At 42.1% G+C, this 15397-nt stretch overlaps 2 protein-coding genes across 7 annotated transcripts; both read right to left on the bottom strand.

Moving 5' to 3' along the window:
- Positions 1–2602: 2602 nt before the first annotated feature.
- Positions 2603–8430, bottom strand: LOC100281489 (uncharacterized). Of its 4 annotated transcripts, none has more exons than XM_008676607.4 (13): positions 7598–8430; positions 7180–7187; positions 6911–7049; positions 6629–6725; positions 6268–6472; positions 6018–6138; positions 5849–5932; positions 5626–5745; positions 4042–4254; positions 3898–3957; positions 3688–3806; positions 3372–3430; positions 2603–3246 (listed from the first exon to the last, which is right to left on the bottom strand). In XM_008676607.4, the coding sequence occupies exons 3-13, from the start codon at positions 7010–7012 to the stop codon at positions 2912–2914; spliced, it is 1515 nt and encodes a 504-aa protein (XP_008674829.1). In that variant the 5' UTR covers positions 7013–7049; positions 7180–7187; positions 7598–8430; the 3' UTR covers positions 2603–2911. The 4 variants fall into 4 exon arrangements, with proteins under 4 accessions (XP_008674829.1, XP_008674823.1, XP_035822644.1 ...); NM_001154407.2 differs by having other exon boundaries at positions 2623–3246; positions 7144–7187; positions 7598–7965; XM_008676601.3 differs by lacking the exon at positions 7180–7187 and having other exon boundaries at positions 7598–8265.
- Positions 8431–12962: 4532 nt separating this feature from the next.
- LOC103640536 (uncharacterized) lies at positions 12963–14789 on the bottom strand. Of its 3 annotated transcripts, XR_002266764.2 has the most exons (4): positions 14250–14781; positions 14011–14172; positions 13288–13513; positions 12963–13194 (listed from the first exon to the last, which is right to left on the bottom strand). XR_002266764.2 is itself a non-coding variant. In XM_008663501.3 (3 exons), exons 1-3 carry the CDS (start codon positions 14385–14387, stop codon positions 13490–13492), a joined length of 324 nt encoding a protein of 107 aa, XP_008661723.1. In that variant the 5' UTR covers positions 14388–14787; the 3' UTR covers positions 12963–13489. The 3 variants fall into 3 exon arrangements, 2 of the variants coding, with proteins under 2 accessions (XP_008661723.1, XP_020402779.1); XM_008663501.3 differs by having other exon boundaries at positions 12963–13513; positions 14250–14787; XM_020547190.2 differs by having other exon boundaries at positions 12963–13513; positions 14011–14789.
- Positions 14790–15397: the final 608 nt, after the last annotated feature.

The following is a 15397-nucleotide window of genomic DNA, read 5'->3' as shown; positions in this document are numbered from 1 at the left end:
GAAACAATCCATGCATATCTTGTAAGTATTTATATTAGCTCAATTCCAAGCAACCTTTGCACTTACATTATGCAAACTAGTTCAATTATGCACTTTTACATTTGCTTTGGTTTGTGTTGGCATCAATCACCAAAAAGGGGGAGATTGAAAGGGAATTAGGCTTTCACCTAGTCCCTAATTAGTTTTGGTGGTTGAATTGCCCAACACAAATAATTGGACTAACTAGTTTGCTCTAGTGTACAAGTTATACAGGTGCTAAAGGTTCACACTTAGCCAATAAAAAGACAAAATATTGGGTTCAACCAAAGAGCAAAGGGACAACCGAAGGCACCTCTGGTCTGGCGCACCGGACTGTCCGGTGTGCCACCGGACATGTCCAGTGCACCAGAGGACTCCGACTTCAAACTCGTCACCTTCGGGAAATTCCAGAGGCGACTCCGCTATAATTCACCGGACTGTCCGGTGTACACCGGACATGTCCGGTGCTCCAAGGAAGAGCGGCCTCCGGAACTCGCCAGCCTCGGAATTTCACTTCGCTGCTCCGCTATAATTCACCGGACTGTCCGGTGTACACCGGACTGTCCGGTGTAACAGCGGGGCAACGGCTATTTCGGCGCCAACGGCTACCTGCGGCGCATTAAATGCGCGCGCTGCGCGCGCAGAGGTCAGGCACGCCCATGCTGGCGCACCGGACAATCTACAGTGCATGTCCGGTGCGCCACCGGACATCCAGGCGGGCCCAGAAGACAGAACTCCAACGGTCGAACCCAACGGCTTTTGGTGACGTGGCTGTCGCACCGGACATGTCCGGTGTGCACCGGACTGTCCGGTGCGCCATCGAACAGACAGCTTCACCAAACGGCTAGTTTGGTGGTTGGGGCTATAAATACCCCCAACCACCCATCATTCATTGCATCCAAGTTTTCCACTTCTCAACTACTTACAAGAGCTCTAGCATTCAATTCTAGACACACCAAAGAGATCAAATCCTCTCCAAATTCCACACAACGCCCTAGTGATTAGAGAGAGAGATTTGCTTGTGTTCTTTCGAGCTCTTGCGCTTGGATTGCTTTCTTCTTTCTTGATTTCTTTCTTGCGATCAAAACTCACTTGTAATTGAGGCAAGAGACACCAAATTTATGGTGGTCCTTGTGGGAACTTTGTGTTCCAAGTGATTGAGAAGAGAAAGCTCACTCGGTCCGAGGGACCGTTTGAGAGAGGGTAAGGGTTGAAAGAGACCCGGCCTTTGTGGCCTCCTCAACGGGGAGTAGGTTTGAGAGAACCGAACCTCGGTAAAACAAATCTGCGTGTCTCACTCGATTATTCGCTTGCAATTTGTTTTGCACCCTCTCTCGCGGACTCTATTATATTTCTAACGCTAACCCGGCTTGTAATTGTGATTATTTTTGAGAATTTTAGTTTCGCCCTATTCACCCCCCTCTAGGCGACTTTCAGAGAGGATGAGTGATGAGGGATGATCCAAATAATATTGTCCATTGGATTTGAATGTGGTAGGAGAGAGGGTTATCCAACGATTTAAACCGTTGGTTTTGATAGTGTGTTAAGTCTAGGTGCAATTTGTTTGGTAGATTTAGTAAAGGTTATGAATGTGGGGGGCGATTTGGTAGGGTGAGTTTTGCAAAATTAAGCTAATGAATTATATGGTGGTATAGATGTATTTGTCATACCCACAAATACCTTATACAAATTTTAATTTTGCTTAAACCCATTGTCTAAAATATCAAAAAAATAGAGAAGAGGAGAAAGTCTCTCTATATAGAGGATGAAAGAGTGTCTTTGTATTTAAACGGGGCTTAAAAGACACCGTTACAAACTATAGAGGAGAAAATCTTTTGTATATTTAGGTTAGAGGACCATATAGAATATTTGGTTGGAGACAACCGTAAATGAAGTTCAAGTTTTGCCCATCGTGGGGGATAAAAGTAAATGCGGAAAAGGGAAGTGAATTAGAGAACTAAGCAAAGAGCTCATCATCACTGTTGGGGACATTTTTTTTCGAAGGTCCTCAAAACATCACAAAACTAGATGTTTTCTTGTCTATTTATAAGTGTTACAATCACTCTTACCAAAAACATCTTCAGATGAATCAATTGCAGACGAAGATACAAGCTCCGGAATAGCATAATAAAGGGGCAAATGATGAAGCTAGAGGAAGCCGAAGCAGGTCTTCAAGAGTTCGTTCGCCAAGATGACTGAAGGCGTAAATGTATTTTTATCAAATATGTAATCTGTGCCTATAAATAGATGAACAATGCCATACATTTAGACATCTTCTGGTTAAAAAAAGAGTGAAAGTTGTGCTCTTATCTATTGGTCGAAGAGTGCATATAAATAGATAAACAATGTCATGCTCTTATCTATGAAGATGTAATTCTTTCTTCGTCTTGTAAGCTTCACAAAACCAAAGGTATAAATGTAATCTTTGATTTAATATTGAAAAAAGTCGAAGGAAGTAAGCAATGTTCATAAGATTGTATGATATGTTTCACGTCTTTCTCCAATGCATTTTACTTATTATCTTATTTACATTCTCCTTATTAATTTAAATGATACCTTTATCTTTCTTCCCAGAGAAAGGATGAATTTAAAGATGAAGATAAATTTCAATCTTATTATGTTGCCTTGTTTTTGATAACCAAAGGAGTCAAAAACAAGTGCCCAAAAATTACATATGATCCTCTCAAGTTCCCTGTCTGAAAACTTGCATGTATCGTTTTCCTATAAAAAGACAGTTTGCAATAAGTTTCCGCGCAGCAGAGGGTTCTCCTGATTTACAGACAATTCCCCTCGTTTGGTATGCATATCAGTTATGTATAACCCAAACCAAAACCTCCAATGTGGAGTGTATCCTCACAACTGGAAGAAAGCCCCCTCCTTTACTTCTGTTGCTTTAATATGGGAAAGACCCTGTCAACTTCATATGATCAAGGGTTCTTTTCAAGCCATAGCGCTCAACAGCCGGATAGCCAGCTCTAAAACCACCTCCGTATGCCTCGGAAGAATCCGTTTCGATCTGGTGCTTGATGAATGCCCCAAGCTTCTTCTCGAATTCGGTCTTCGCACCCTTCTTTGAAGAGGTAGGAGCTGAGGATGACGAAGATGATGATGCTTCTGAACTGGATGCAACGTTGCTACTAGAACCAGCGATGATTTCCGACTCTAACCACAGGTGGGATAGAACTTGGCAGATGCCTTCTTCAACCTCAATACTAAGGTTTCGGAATCCTAAAAAGAGAAAATCATGTCAGCAACAACAGTAGCAACTGTCAATCTTTTTTGGAAGAAAATTAGTGCAGAAAGTGATAGTGATACATGTGAATCACAAAAAAGTATTAGCATAAATAAATTACCTTTGAGACGAAGATATGCATGCATCATCTCATGGGCAAGAATGGAACCAGTTTGTAATCTGTGTAACCATCATATAAACAAGAAGTAAGTAGATCTACCTAGCTATGCTTCAAACATAAGAACATCACGATTTCAGGATCCATTAAAGGTTCATTCACAGTGGAAGTGGCAGAAACCTTGAATGATGACCTCAATAAAACAATCGAGGAAAAAATTAAAGGTAAGGGCTAGTTTGGCAACCCCATTTCCCCAAGAAAATTAGTTCATTTTTCCTTGGGAAAATTAGGTTGCCAAACTAGCCCTAAAATAATTTACCTTGGCAGACCATATAATATAAGGATTGCAGTCACTTCACACCGCCGAGACAGCTTGTATGGTCCTATAATCATATCTAAGATTCTGTTTCCTGGTCCAATCTGTGGTCTTTTTAAGATCTGGACGAATTATATCACTCAGTACATCCATCCCTTATACTTTACCTGCGGTAGTAGTCAAATCAGCAGAGAAAAGCAACAAAGAACTCACCGTTCTAACAACTTGCTCCTCAGAAAGGCATAGACCTCTGGTTTCCGGTAGGTGGTGCCCCTTAAACAAAGCAAAATAAAAATGTCATAAGTTAAGAGAATATGTCAAGTATTGTGCACCAAATAACCAGTTCATGCCACTTACATTTTTCTCGGCTTCCAAGGCTTCATTAAGAGCCTGCCTCTCAACCAAAAGTAATGGAATTTGCTGTTCTACTTTCATGTTCAAACCTTCAAAAAATTCCTGAATATCCATGTAAAGATGTTGACATTCTGGAGAATCCATTACTGCAGAATTGAGACATTCCAAGCAGAGTTTCCTCCCATCATCTAATGTTATGTACTTGATCTCCCTTGGCTGATTTCAGGATGGAAGGAGTATAAGAAGATAGACGCACAGGGCAGCTTGTAACGTCATAGAAAGAGCACAGTCGAAAAGGAATAATTGCAGAAGAAATGAAAGAACCAATAAAGGCACAAAAGTTAATTGCAAAAAAAAAAACGTGTATTGCCACTCCCACATATTGCGTGGGCTTAGGAAGAGTACCCTGCTTACAACTTTGTCATCATTTGTGCAAAACGGTTAACTGGGAGGTGCTACGTTTGTAGGCTGGGCTATATGCTGGCTCCAACAGTTCTAAAATATCCATGCAGTGACATTGGCCAATACCACAATTTGGCTGTGTTGCTGGCATCCTAAAACTAGTACTGAAGTGCAATGGTCGCAGCTGAGAAAGGCAGATCCAGTGCCATGGGCTCCGACATGTGTGGGGTCTAGGGAAGGGATAAACCGACACAAGCCTTCCTCCGTAAATGCGGAGAGGCTGCTTCGAACCCGCGACCTCGTGACTCAGTGAGCAGAAAACGGCCACAGCTGAGAGTTGTAGCAAAAAAAAATGAAGAGCATAGGAACTAAATGATGTAGCTACTCAATCTATCCAGCTCTTACGCATAGTAATATATACTGATTCCAAGCAAATCAGCTGTATTTTCAAAATGTTAGTCAAAACTGACCGCAGTGTTGTCACAATGCTGCCTAAGCGCCGACTAGGCATCCAGGCGCTCGGCAACGAACGCCATGGTCTATCACATCGTGTCGCCTGGACCCAGTTAGGTGGGCACCTGGTCGACTTAGACGATGCCACAACGACTAGGCAGGCTCCAAGTTACGCCACGCTATTAGGGGTGGTAATGGATCACGATCCAAATGTTTCTTCACAATTTGTTTGGGCTCTTAATTAATTTTAGTTAAAAATGAATAGAAATAGAAATAGAGCATGATCATATCCGATCCGATCCTTAAATTTTATAGTATAAAATTTAGAGCTCATTATCACCCTTACGCGCCGTCGCCTATGTACTGTAGTAGAAGTACTTGTTTTCTTTTCTTTCTTTCCCCTGCTACCGCCGTCACTAGCGCCGCCAGCCGCCAGGCCGCCCGCACCGGCACCGGCCGCCCACCCCCATGCTGCACGCCTGCGCGGCAACCTCCCAGACATATATAGTTGCATGCTACTTGGTGGAGCTATATTTTATTTGCTAGTTTTTTATATATCATATGGTATATATTGCATACTTGCTGCTGAATAAATGGTCGCCTAGGCGTTCAGGTGCCCGGCTGGCGACTCGGCTCGTCGTGGTGCCGTAATAACCATAACTGAGCGGCTTCCAATCAGGAATTGAACAGGGAAACAGGACTCATTGACAGATATAGAAAACTTTTACTGACCTCCATTCGTTCACAACTGCAGCACCGAGGAGTGCCATCATCTTCATGGGAAGGACAGTACTTCTGCATCCAGAAAGGATGTGCTCGGTATTCAATGAGGCCATCTCTATTTGTTGGAATCTGGGGAAGAAGACATAATAATTGCAGTTATACAGACGGATCAGAAATATATTCTGATCAATACCTTCATGCGTATCCATAAACTTGGATTGTCGGCACTTACAAAGTTGTTGCAAACATCGCATTTCGGATGAAAAAACTCTTTGTAGCAGGATTTGTGGTATGGCTGATCATCATGCATAGCAAACTGCACAAAGATGCATTATCATGAATCGGTTGATCAATTCGATGAACAGTAAATGGAAAAATACTACTCTGACACTCTCTTATACCTCATACTCTGATATGGGTTTGTTGCAAGCAAAACATCTGAAGCATTGAGGATGCCAAACTGAATCCATACAACTAAGGAAACGTCCATGGCCAATTGGGTTTTGGCATCCAGCACAAATCCTATACACATAACAGGACTTCTGGTCAAATCAATGTTGGCCATTTTTATAATATGGAAACGAAACAGAAGGAGATTTCTATGATTTTCACAACTAAAATATCAAATAAATCAGCGCAAAAAATAAGTACCTGGATCCACCCCGTGGGTAAACATGTGGGGTTGGTTCATTTGCTGGAACATACTGTCGAGGAGGCACCCGCTCAACAGGAATATTCCATTGAGGCACTGGCACATCCTCAATAGGAACATTCTGTCGAGGAGGAGACTCTGCATTCAGGCTTTCCTGCAGAGCCCGTGCAAGTTGTTCATCTTCCTCCAGATTATAGTCAGTATCTACATTAAAATTCAGCAATGGTGTAGTCTAGATCAATTTCATTTACAAAGCTACTGTTCCCAAGGAGATGAATTCTATCATATGGGACAAGATGGTCAACAATGATGGCATAAACAAAGAGGTAACAGGATATGAATAGCTGGGCAAACACTAACCAATAGCCACCGACTTTCCCTTATTATGATCTTCCTCAGCTAGCGATAATGCAATGGCACGATCTATATCTTCATTATCACTGTCATCGTAAGTATCCTACAGTAATGAGAACAAGCAACATTGAATGCCATTTCTTTTGTCTCAGGATAGTGCATTCTATAGAATAAAAGGTGTAAGATTAAAGCTTAGTTGTTTAGGCATAGGTTATACGAACAGATATGACCAGCTGCAGTAGAAAAGGAATGCACGTGGTAGATTTTGTTCAACAGCAGAGCACATACTCTGGTGTGATCAGATGAATGACCTTCATGCCAGTCTCCATCATAGTGACCCCTTGAAACTCTGTTTACTGAACCCTTAAAAATTTTGTTTAACCAACTCATGATCTTGAGCTTAAGTGATGATCAGAATCCCTTTAGCCTGCAACCAAGAACAGAATGAATCCAGAAGAAATTGGAGAAACCTTTGCAGTGACAAATTGAAAAGATCTCATTCATCACTGAGCAGTAGGCACCGTTTCTGTACTACAGTATTAGCAAAGGGCATACACCTCGTGACCTGGAAAAAAAGATACCTTTTTAATCCCTTACCTTAGGAAGAGCCGAGGGACAAAACATAAAAGTGCCAAAAATTCCTGTGAACCCAGTATGTTGTCAACATGAAAGACACGCCTAGTACAGTGGTGAGAGAGCAGAGAGCACAATAAAAACAAGGTACTGAGCTGACGGTACAAAGGGGAACAGCTCAGAATTGACCTCACACGAACAAGACGAAGCAACATGGATACTAATCCTTGGGCTCCTGATTACAAATTCAGTCAACAAAGGGACTCGGCGTTCTATCCAAACAAGCCGAATCATTGGTGATGACCCTATCCTCCGAGCCCGAGCGATTACCCAGAGTACCACACCACTAAGCCAAATCCCAAGACACCATGAAAAGCTTCACAACTCAGCAAAGCTGCTCACCTCGAAGTGATCCGGAATCCCCAAACGGAGCTCGAGTTCCGTGTCCCGCTTGGCCAGTGGCCACACAGCAAGAGGGCGCGGGTGCAGCCGCTTCAGCCAGTGAGCGACGGGCGAACCGCCGGCCACAGAAAGAAAGCGCTGTTTTTTTTTCCTCCCTTTCTCTTGATCCGAGAGCAACGACCGCCCCACCCTACCCGCTCCGCCCGCAGGATAAAGAAAGCGGAGACGGGAAAACGAGAGGGCGACGAGTAGGTGCGCGGCCAGATTCCGGAGGAGGTGGGGAAGAGGACAAGGGGCAGCAGGCAGGAGTCGGGAGGCGAAAGGAAGGAGCCGAGGCGTGACATGGACGGCAGGGCGGGAGGCGGAGTAGTGGAGACGCAGCGTAGCATCCGGGTCAGAAAAGCTACGCGGGGCGGGGAGGTGAGGTGACGTCCGCCTCGCGCTGGCACAGCGACGTCTCCCTCGCGCGCTCGCGAGGCCGGATGAGGAGGAGCGTGCGGGGGGGAGACGCCTGGCCACATGGGCGCGCGCCGCAAGGCGTTTGCGTCGCATTTCGTCGAACGCCCTGCGGATGTCGAGATGGAGAGGAGATTGGCGATTGGCGATTGGCGACGGCGAATAGGTCGCGGTTCGCTAATGGCGCGCCGTGGACCCCTGGTGGACTGGTGGCCTGAAAAAATTAGTTGAATAGTCAAAGCATTTTTGGAGGCCACTTCTACGTACCTGTGGTACTTGCAAAAATGGTCCATCCACTGTTCTAATTAAGAATATAGAAAATATTAAGTTCATTATAAAAATGCAGTATATGAACCTTTACTATAAAAATAGTGAGTTTTGATTACGCATATACCGGTATTTCGAACCTAAGATAACTATTAGCAGTTAAAATTAGCTGCAGATGTTTTAAACAGCACAGCTAAATCGGAGCAGCTAGAACTTGGCAGAAGACAACAATGCCCCTTATTCTTTAACACAGTCTTCACTTACTCGTTGCAGGGGTATGGCAGAAAACTAGTAGTTTAACCAACATATTAGTGAAAGATTCGAAACAGTCATAATTAAGGTGTTGTCTGGTTCACATATTTGTAACGTGAAGGGTAACCGATAATATTAAATTATGTTTGCTTAAGTGCAAACGTAATCGGATACCACATTAAAAACTGATACCGACTTATTAAACTTATTACCGTCTATACTCAAACGGGAACCATTACCGTTACCATTTACATTAGGTCTCGTAAACCAAACAACACCTAATAGTTAGCTATAGCTAGGGCCGTTCCTGACTTTTCAGGGGCCCAGTGCGAAATTCGATATAGAGGGTCTATCCACACACAAATATATATAATTATACATACAATATCGAATATTTGACGTATAAAAATTATTATACACTGTTTTGATGTTTATAAGATAACAAATGTAAAATATAGTCAAAAACACTTACTTCTCGTCTGATATCATTAAAAATATCTTCTAACATTTTGTGATACAAAATTTTGTGATACAAAGTCATTGCTTATATCATTGAGATCAATTTTATCCAACAACTTTTTTCGATATATAGAATCGTCAAGTCATTTAACCTCTCTTAAGTTATTGTTGACCATAAATAGCTCAAAAAATATTACAATTTTAAAAAGCTTCTCTCTGCCGATGCAACCATCATGTGTATAGTAAATAATACTATATCTATATCAAAATAAAATTCATTTTGTTTCTTTAGTGGATTCATCATCATCTAGTTGAATATAAACATAAAAATCAAGAGATAAAACAAATATTATTTTGAAACGGATAGAGTATTCGATAAGCAATTGAGACATTAGTTTAACAATTTAAACGAGACTGATTGATAGCGCATCGCTCTTTGCATATTTGTGTCTAGAATAGATAAATTTAACAGAAAAAATGCTAGCGTCTAGTGGCTAGGGGGCCCTATGAATTTGGGGGCCCGGTGCGGCCGCACCTTCGGCCTCCCCACAGGGACGGCCCTGGCTATAGCCAATAGTTAGTTGGCTCGTTGTATCAAACAATTTGCTAACTGTTAGCTCTATGGCTTAAACGAACACGAGAATTTTTTTTTAAAAAAAAAATGATTCATGACGAATGAATATTCCACGGTTCCATGAGCGCTCCAACTACTAATAAATAACCGTGTTACACCACATCACACCTACACATGCGCGTATAATTAGAGAGCAATAATGCATACCATACAATACAACGCGGGTTAGCATGTGTCTACTCGACAACCACTAGCAGAAGCTCTACACTTGCATTAATTGGACTGCCGACTGCACGAGAGATGTAGGCATGTAGCTACGTGTCTTTTTTATTTTCTAGCTATCATCGTGACATGTTACTTAACTGTCAAGTTGCAACATCGTGTTTGTTTTTTATTTCACAAAGTCACATATAGATGCATGGTATAGATGCACGGCACGGGCACACACCGCGCCAACCATGTGAGCAGTAGTAGTTGCTTCTGCTTCTGTTTCTGCCCATGTTAGGTATATACCTGCTGATCATGAGTCACAAGAACGCCATGCATGTAGTGTATATCAGTATATATATAAACATATCGCCGTGCATGAAATACACGGCAAAATTTGTTTGCCAAGTCGTGCCCTGTCATCAGTTCGTTGATCCTTAATAACGCACAACCTTTCATTTTTTGTTTTGTTTTCTTTTTCAATTGGCTGGTGAGAGATAGCCGTTCAACTAGAGGACAATGTCCATGGTGTGTGATGTGAGTTTGGCAGAAACTAATTAACGTGAATGCAAGCTTTGCGAATCCTCGTTAGTGATTGTTCGATTAGGAGTAGATTAAAAGATTGAAGGAGGTTAAACCATTTGTTAGTTAAAATTAAATTGGAAGAGATTTAATATCATCAGTATTCTCTGATCCCTAAACAACCGAACAAGGCTTTAGTGATTAATTAATAGCAAAATAATACTCATCAAGCCATCACTTGCGAAAGGCGTCAAAAGAAGGATAATATCCATTCCATTCCGTCGATTATGTGTTTGCCTGTGTATGGTATATCACATACTTATACTTTGCCTGTTGGATATATAACCAAGGCTTAGTGTGAACGCTTTACGCATTGGGGACAGACTCTCATTAAATCATCAATATCTACTTATGACATATACAATGGATATCTTTAGTTATATCTTCGAATATGTCTAATAAGGTAAATATAAAAAAACTCAAGACACGTCTCTTAACGAAGACACTATGTCTTGACTTTATTCTAGAGAGACAGAGAACTAGTTGATTGATCAATTTAATTTATTGGATGCTCTAATTGCTTATTGTATTTTAGCTGTCCTATACTTAAGTACATCTGTCAGGATTGTACATACGCTTGCAACCTCCAATCTCTACGGTCCATATGTGTGTCCAACCACAGAATACTCATGAAGTCATCGATCGTCGACATTTGAAGTGGTTTGGCGAAAGATGACAGCCCAAATTAATGTCATATTTTGAAGCTAGCTGATGCATGTGTCCCAGCCACTTGGTTCCTCCTAATCATAAATTATACCACAGGTGCGTGCGTTTGCAACCACCCCAACTCACCTCTAGACTCTAGTACTCTAAACTCTAACTTAGGCCCACAAAAAGACTTTGTACTTCTGAGTCAGCACTCAGCACACGCACGCGACCAAACTCAATCGACAAAGCTAAAAAGGCGGCTCCACCTAAAAGATGTGAAAGAATTTAAGCATTTTTATATTTAATTTGATTCAAAAAATTTGTAACAGAAGTATAATGATATATATAGTACTACTTCTATAAATAGTAATATATATATATATATATATATATATGATCATATTTATTCTAGTAAAAAATATACTCCCTCAATTCCAAAGTATAAGTCATTCCTATTTTCCTGGAGAATCAAACTTTTCAATTTTGACCAAGTTTATACACTAAAGTATTAACATTTATGATATCAAATAAGTACCATTTGATTCTTCATTAGATATATTCTCATAGTATAGCTATTTAGTGTTATAAATCTAAACTTGATCAAAGTTGAAAAAGTTTGACTCTTCAAGAAAGCTAGAATGACTTATAATTTGGAATAAAGGGAGTACTAAGTTTTTAAAATTTAGAGATTAAGATATACCTAGAGGAGGGACTCATGCTTGAGACGTTAATAGCTATATTCACACGAGTTGACTTTATAAGTTGCTTGAAGTAGCAGACCACGGTGAATGTATACAAATCTTCTTAATGGGAAAGATGATTGGGATGGGAAACTCCTTTTGCACTCAACTAGGAAGTGAGTGGTGTTTTTGTGTTCGCTCTGATATGTGGCGGCTCGTGTACAAGAAATAGAAGATAATGGTATGCGTTTTGGAATGATAGAAGGATGGAATAATTGTGATAACACATACATTACTTTGTCCATTGGCAGGGCCGGCCCTGAGGCCTGAGGGGGTGCGGTGGGTGCGACCGCACCGGGCCCCCAAAAACAGTGGGCCCCCTAGCCACTGGACGTTAGCATTTTTTTTGTTAAACCTATCTATTCTAGACACAAATACGTAAAAAGCGATGCACTATCGAGTTATCGACTAGTCTCGGTTATATTGTTAAACTAATGTCTCAAATACTTATCGAATACTCCATCCGTTTCAAAATAGTATTTGGTTTAGCTCTTAATTTTTATGTTTATATTGATGATGATAAATCCACTAAAGAAGCAAAACAAATTTTATTTTGATGGTTGCTTCGGTAGAGGGAAGCTTTTTAAAATTAAAAAAGTTTTATGAACTATTTATGGTCAACAAATAACTCAAGAGAGGTTAAATGGCTTGGCGATTCTATATATCGAAAAAAGTTGTTGGATGAGATTGATCTCGATGATATAAGCGATGACTTTGTATCACAAAATGTTAGAAGATATTTTTAATAATATCATATAACAAGTAAGTGTTTTTTGCAATATTTTATATCTGTTATCTTATAAACTTTAAAACAGTGCATAATAATTGTTATACGTTAAATATTTGGTTATATATGTATAATTAGGTGAGTGCCCGTGCGTTGCAACGGTAACATATAATACCACGACAACTTTATATTGTTATGAGAAAATATTTCGTAATTCATTTATGATGCTATCCATACATAAGCACATCTCAAGAATGTCTAGAAAAATCAAAATCACTAATACACTATCAGATGATTAGTAGTTATAAAATTCTAGAAAATTGATATAAAACTCTTGATCGTTAGATAGATAGAAAATAACACGTGTATAAGATGTTCCTAAAATCAAAGGAGGGTCGTATATCGTTAGATAGATAGAAACTAACTGTGAGTATAGATAGAACTATAACATGGTGATACTAAAAACAAAGGATGTGAAGTAAAGAATAGGACACTTGTATATTATCTTAGAACCTAGCGGACCAGCGGTGTTGACAAGTGCACAAACATGAAGGGTGCAGTCTGATGTGCAATCGGCTCGATACTCGGACCCCACATCCAATGCTTGTGATCAAAGTGTGCTCCTCTTCGGGTTCACAAACTCTGACAGCACAAACACCACCTCTTACTGATGCTTGAGTTCCAGCTAAAGATATTGAGTTCTTAACTATCACATATAGCAGATAGGCGGTGGAATGCACCATATGAATAGTGAAACTGAGGGTCATTAATCTTCTACCTCAAAGTGATATGGAAATGTTTTATGGCAGGCGCGGTGAACGAATAGTAGGCCATCCTCTTTCATCCACCTGGATATCTTCTTAAGAAGCGACTTGTAGTTTTTCATGTGCTACATAAAGAGCCATGACAAAATATCCAAAGCACAGCAAGACACCAAACTGAATCATACCTCAAACTTACTGATGTCTGCTACAATTATCTCAATATTTGACAGCTTGTTTTCCCTGAAACAGAATTGAAGTGGCAATATATTTAACAGCTAGAACTCCCAGGAACACAATTGAAGTGGCAATGTGGCATAACAAAGCATTACCAAAAGGGAAATCGAAGTTAGACCAAATGGTGGTACTGTATGCATATCTAGCAAATCTACATGATTGTGAAAGTAATTTATGTCATTAGTATGGTTGAAATAATAGAAATAGGTCTTAAATAGTTATATATCTTTAAATAGCTGCAAGTTGGCAATATTATTTCTGTCAATGGTATTTGAACCTCATTCTTTGCATGTTTGCATGAACTCTAGAATTTATGTGGCATGAATAGGTTGTAATGGTCACTTAGAAGGGTTACATGGAACATATGTTGGCACTGAATATAAAAATAATTGACTCGACATATGCATGATGCATGATATATAAAGTTCATGCAAATAAAAAAATATAGGGCAACAACCGAAGGAGCGAGCAAAATCACAGTGAGCTATTGGAAGGGTCTAGACCTCAAGGGCTTGCAGCAGCTCGGGCCGCTGATGGTCCTCCGCGCCGACATGGATGAGGAAGGGAGCTTCGACGCCGTTGCAGAGGCGGCCATCAGCCATGTCGTGCTCGAAGAACATCCTCGCGACATGACCGGCAGCGTTCCCTCCCCGACGATCACATACCTGCAGTCTGGAAGTTGCTTGAGATCCGAGAAGGAATCTTTGTGCCGGCTAGCCCAAGACCCAAGCAATCCATTCACCTTGTTGGCCGTAGGATAGATGAATCTGGAGCGCCTCCTCACACTCCTTGTTGGCCTCACCAAGGCGGCAGAGGCATTGAGAGCGGCAGTGCGGTTACCCCAGCACTTGGCTTTGTCGAGGGATTTCGTCATACACATGGCCGCTCTTGCCTCAGCCGCCCGCTCGAGGTGTCGGGTCCTCCCCTACCTCAACCACCTCCTCCACTCCGCCTCCACCACCACCGTCTCCCTCTTGCCCTCTACCAACCACTTGCTCCGCCACGACTCGTCGGTGCCCCATAGCCCCGATCACTCCCCTTACCTCCGGTTCCCCGCCGCGTGCGTCTCCACTCTCCCGTCGGGTCTCCGTGTCGTCACGCCGGCCTACCTGGCCGCCACACAGATGGCCTCCGTCGATGTTTGGGTCGACGCAGGGAGCCGCTTCGAGCTCGCTGGAACCAACGGAACTGCTCACTTCCTCGAGCACATGGCCTTTATTACAAAATATTGTCATGTGATTAACCCCCTTCCCTGACAGTTTTCTCCCAAGGAACACATCCCTTGAGAGACACTGTATCAACCTGTATATAAACCAGAGTCTCTGCAATAAAGGAATACAACTGTCATTTTGCTCGGTCTCTCTCTCCACTTGTTTACCACTGAGTTACAACATGCTATCAGCTCTATTTCTTCACCGAGCGCAAGAAAAATAATAGAAGGACATGTCGCGACATGCTGCCGATGCCCATCGCCGACAAGACTCACAATTTTCTCTCACCATTACACGCGGAGGAAATTTGGTTTCAACCAAGCGTTGCAGTGATGGAATTGAATAATACTTGTAAGCATTAATATCAAATGCGGTTAACTTTTCAATTTATTCCATGGCAAATCTGACACCGTTGCCGGGGTTGCGCGCTTGGGCATGGACCGTGCCCGTGCTGTCGTAGCCGCTCGTCGTCGGGATGCATGCCCGTGCTGCTGACCGCGCCCGTGCCGTCGCCAGGGGCCGCGCCTACACACGCAGGGGCCGCCCGTGGCTGGGGCTCGCCCGTGCTCATGTGCACACTGGCAGGAGCCTGCCCGCGCCCGCTTGCTATGTGTCGTGGCTGCACCCACGCGGGCTGCGCCCGTGCTCAACAGGAGCCCGCACGTCGGGGCTGCGTGCC

This window comes from Zea mays, chromosome 1, assembly GCF_902167145.1.
Source record: "Zea mays cultivar B73 chromosome 1, Zm-B73-REFERENCE-NAM-5.0, whole genome shotgun sequence".
NCBI classification, from domain to species: domain Eukaryota; kingdom Viridiplantae; phylum Streptophyta; class Magnoliopsida; order Poales; family Poaceae; genus Zea; species Zea mays.
This window is presented reverse-complemented; position numbering and strand designations above follow the sequence as displayed.